Source organism: Cariama cristata, unplaced genomic scaffold (assembly GCF_000690535.1).
Source record: "Cariama cristata isolate BGI_N322 unplaced genomic scaffold, ASM69053v1 scaffold27636, whole genome shotgun sequence".
NCBI classification, from domain to species: Eukaryota; Metazoa; Chordata; class Aves; order Cariamiformes; family Cariamidae; genus Cariama; species Cariama cristata.
Genome location: NW_009622116.1, coordinates 78068 through 82656, shown reverse-complemented (window position 1 = coordinate 82656; position 4589 = coordinate 78068). Strand labels below are relative to the sequence as shown.

Here is a 4589-nt window from a genome sequence, read left to right as displayed (position 1 = left end):
AACCTGTCAGTGGTCTTTAAATGGCTGAAACAGTAAAACTAGTCCTGTATAACTATTAAACTCACATAAATTGCATATGAATATTTTTTTAAAAAGGAAAACAGATGCATACAGGTGCCTTTTGTGTTTAAATATCTTTATAGTCCTTTTTTTTTTTTAAAAGGATCTAAGTTACGTAGAAAACCATTTCATAGATTTAAAAGAAAAATCTCCTGCAAGATACAGGAAAAAGATTTACATTTAATTTATTCCATAACTCTGCAACTCATAACTCACTGCGGTATATTAAAAACATTTCTTAAGAAGGCTATCATGTGTTTTCTGCTGAACAGCTATCTTGGAAGACCTGAAGGGTACAGGAGAGCTTCTGAAAAATGAACGTATTTAGGGTGTCATTTAAATACACAAAAAAGGTAAGTGTTTGTTCTATTTTCTTATCCTCATACTGGTTTGACAATAAGCCACACTTATAGGAGCTAAAGGCCTGGACAACTTCATTGGGATAACAGGAAGATTATAAACATCTGGGAAGCAATGCAGACTTGTCTGGAACCATGAGGACATACTGACTGATTTTGTGAGACTTGATCCACAGTCGAGTGCTTAAAGTAGGAGTTGTAGTTCTTAGACCCATCTAAAACTAGAGACCAGTTAAACAGTTATACTTCTTTCATAATCTGACATGTTTTATTCACTGCATGATAGAAAGCTTTTTTGAATTGTCTAGATATAAGTCAGAAGGAACTTTATCTCCTTAAAGATGTAGATAACTACCCAAATCCAAGCTACATTTTTCCCAAAGTTCTCTTGTGATTTTTGAAACATGATTTAGAACAACTGAAAAAATACAGGAGAACTTTGAATGCAATTATTAGACTTTAGCACTTCCTAATAAAAATAGGATTTAGAGACATTACAATTGCTCAGATTCCTATTTCTACAAACATTAGAATTCTGCCTCAGTGAAAACTTTCTCAAAATTATGTCATACAACTGTTGTTTCTATTTCAGAGTATATCTGCTGCTCATTTGCCACCTAGCAGTTTAAAGCAGGATTGCTAGACTTGTTTTCAAGTTTTCAAAGACATCCAGTCAAAACATCAGTCACATCTTGTCCTCTGTCGATAAATCAGTACAAAATTTAAAAGAAAATTCTGGTTTTAAACTAAAAGATATTTTGGTAGTTCATTGACAAAAATATCATGGAAATGTGTTGAATTAATATACACTTTACATTCTTCAAAGTTCAAAGCCTCTTGAAACTGAAAATAAGCATGTTGCCTTTAAAGTGGTATTTCCCAAGATGTTGCATTGTTAGAACTGATACATATATGTATTATCATTGAAATTTAGTAGATGAAGATATTTTGCTATGTATTTGGCTAAAGCTGAATTTCTAGAAATTACTCAACTTCCATGTAGTGCATGGAGAAGCAGCACCACCTGCAGGTCAAAAGCTGGAAAAGACTTATAGGCACCTATTTTTAGGCACGAATTTCCCTGTGTCCCTTACGGAGATACTACTGCATTTTCTGTGGAACATTAGAACAGCCAGGGTGGAAAAACAACTGTAGAAAACTAAATGCACTTGTAAAAGCTGCCAAGTACCTGGCACCATACCTATTAACCACTTTAAATGAGAAGCAACTCGTTATTCCTGTCCTATCTTCTGTCACATTGAAGTATTTACCATGTATGATACCACGCAAAGTACAGGCAACTAGTTTTAACAACCAAGGAGCAAATGCAGATTCATAAGAGCAGAGAGAAGAAAGATATTCTCATGACTGAAGCTGAATTAGGTGAGGAGCTTAGTTTGTCTTTATTAATACCCCATGTCTGTTTTACTGCTGCCTTCTCAGTCTGTTTAATCACTGAGCATACAAAACAGAGAAGGGCATAATATCTGCTTAAGCAACAGTGGATCATTATTGTAGTACCTCCAGTCATGCCCCCTGCATGTGAGCTTGAAAAAGGGACCTTGCAGTACGGCATTAGAAAATGACGTCCCCAGCTGTGTTGCCTGAAGTTGTGCTCCCAGACTGTTCTTTATTCAACGTGGATACCATCTCTCTTCATAGAAGAATATTTCAGCATGCAACACAACTTGTTAGAAGATTAAATATCCATCCAATTTTATAACAGATATTGGTGCTTAGCGAGTTAGAATTGGTGTTTACAGCTTAGACTTGCAATTTGCAATTAGAATCTTTCTTCAGTGCTTACCTGGGTTGCCTGAAAAGTACCAGCTCTGTTTTCAACCTTAGAACATTTTGCAGTAACAGTAGCTAAATTACATTTTAAACGATTCATTTCTTCTGATAGAGAACAAAGTAACTGTTCTCTCCTTTCTGCTTCCTTTGTTTTTTCCTCTAGTTGACTTTGTAATAAGGATACTTCACTACTCTTTTTTTTGGACCTAAGCTTGTCTTTCAGGTTTTGGATTTCTTTGTCCTTCTCTCCAAGAAGATGGTTGTGTTTTTCTTTTTCTTTTTCAAGGTAAAGTATTTTCTAAAACAGAATAAAAAAGTGACACAAATTAGTAAGTGTCAGTCTATTCAACAAATGCATTAGCAAGTTTACAACAGCTTGGGAAGATACTCACTTTGAAAGGTTCTCTCTTAGCCTTTAATTAGCTGAGAATATTACTTTTTACTCAAAATAGGCAATACCACAGTGATCATCTGAAATATTTCAAGTGATAATAAAAACAGTCTGAAGTAGATGAAACAAGGAAAGAATGCAATGAACCAAATTTCACAGACTTGGTAGGTACTCAGTTTTGTATATGAATACAAATCACTACAGTATACGAACCTTAAAACACAAGCAGTATAAGAGCTCTAAAACACTTCCAGTGAAGAAGTTGGCGATACATTTAATGTTGGTTAGCATATTTAGTAGCTTTTGAGAAGCAGCAGCCTTCTTGAAAACTAAACAATATAAGTGAAGTTATAAAGGAGTTAAAGCATTCAGGAAAAGGATCCTGTTTTCCAAGTTATCTGGTCTTTCAGTTTCAGAATGTGCTTTAGTAGATATTTTCAACAGGCACTCTCTTTTCAGTAGGCCTCCAGCACAGGTAATTATTACATAGCATTAGTACTGTATTTGAGATTGCTTGGGGCTCTACATAAACTTCTGTTATGATAGCATTTCACTTTCCATGAGAAAAGTTGATGTTGAAATCCTACGTGCTGACATCTAGTCATTAGAAGATGACAGTGAATTGAAAGAAATTGAATTTTAGAGAGCCTCATTTAGGGAGTGGTTGAAGACCACACAGTGATCACTAGAAGTAAAATATTGACACCAAATGGTACCTACTATATCTAAACATGCCTGTAGTTTTCCACCTGTAAAGTAGGAACGCAGTATTAAGTAACCAACGCTGAGCAAGCAGCAAACTCCACCAGACACAGCAAATGCACTAAGGAATTTAGCCACAACAGCACATGAGCTGTCTGCCCATAGCTGGTACTTGGGTTAGCACTTCTCAGCTGATATTGTAGCACAGACACATGAAAAGCCTTATTGTCAAAAGAAGTAGCCTAGAAACACTAGCGTGTCTAGTCTCCATTAGTTGTATCCTTCGAAAGAGTCCATTTAAAGTTTCCCAGTCCTTTTGGGAAGCCTGACAGTATGCGACTTGGTCACATAGCAAGTCTTGTACTTGTTTCTCTGCAACCATAGGTTTACCTTGAATGGACTACAAGGCATAGAAATTGCAGTGTCTTACTTTCTGCTCTTTGCGTATAATGGAAGAATAATGTGGTGAATCGATTACAGTTTTCTTTACCTATAGCTAAATAGGAGGTTGAGAATATAGTTCAAGCAAATGCTCAGCACTTTTTGGCATGTTCTTAGGCAACTGTTTGCAAACATAATGTTCTTTGCTGGAAGTGCTCACAGTTGGACACGTGAGGGCAGGTCTTAATGGAGTAATGGGCACTTCCAGTCTCAGGTCTTTGTATTTAACAGCTTTATCAGATGATTGTAATTTTATTAGTTCAGTCATTATTAAAAAATATTTGGGAACAAAAATGTCAAACTAAACCACTAGTGACATCAAAGTCAACTAAGTTTTAAGAGGAAAGATTGGCATCCTGCTTACAAAGTTGGACATACTCAGACTGACGTTAACTATGCATAATTTGGACATCCTAAACGTTAGCTCAAGTACAAACATTCACCTCACCTCTAGGAGCCCGTTCCTTTCCGGATCAGTCATTTTGCTTTTCCCTTTAATGACTTCCTCCATTGATTTTCTCACGGCAGCATTCTCCTGCTTGTACTTCTCAAGATCACTCTCAGGTCTGGAGCTACCCGACTTTAAGCCCCACTTGCCAATAATTATATCTTTGGCGGTCTTGGAATTCATCTTTAAGCACCTATAAAAAAGAAACGTCGCGTTACAGAACAGCAACCCCTTCTACCAGGCAGGACATGACTTCTAACACGGTTTTGGCCAAGCACGGGCAGCACAGTGCTTCCCGGCTCCTGCTGGCGGCTCTCAGGCCGGGCCGTGTGGAGCAAACAGGCCTCTGAGCACCCTAGGTCGCGGCGAGGCTAGGGGCCTCTACCCGTTGACG

The 4589-nt window shown here is 37.3% G+C and overlaps 1 protein-coding gene across 1 annotated transcript in view; it reads right to left on the bottom strand.

Annotated features, from left to right (window-relative positions):
• Nucleotides 1-4378, bottom strand: part of CEP55 (centrosomal protein 55kDa) — an 11801-nt gene extending 7423 nt beyond the window's left edge. Inside the window, exons 1-2 of the mRNA XM_009702231.1 lie at nt 4196-4378; nt 2204-2511 (exon numbers count right to left, since the gene is read on the bottom strand). Of these exons, the coding sequence (XP_009700533.1) occupies nt 2204-2511; nt 4196-4378 (491 nt within the window). The remainder of the gene's footprint in view (nt 1-2203; nt 2512-4195) is intronic.
• Between the last annotated feature and the right edge of the window lie 211 nt (nt 4379-4589).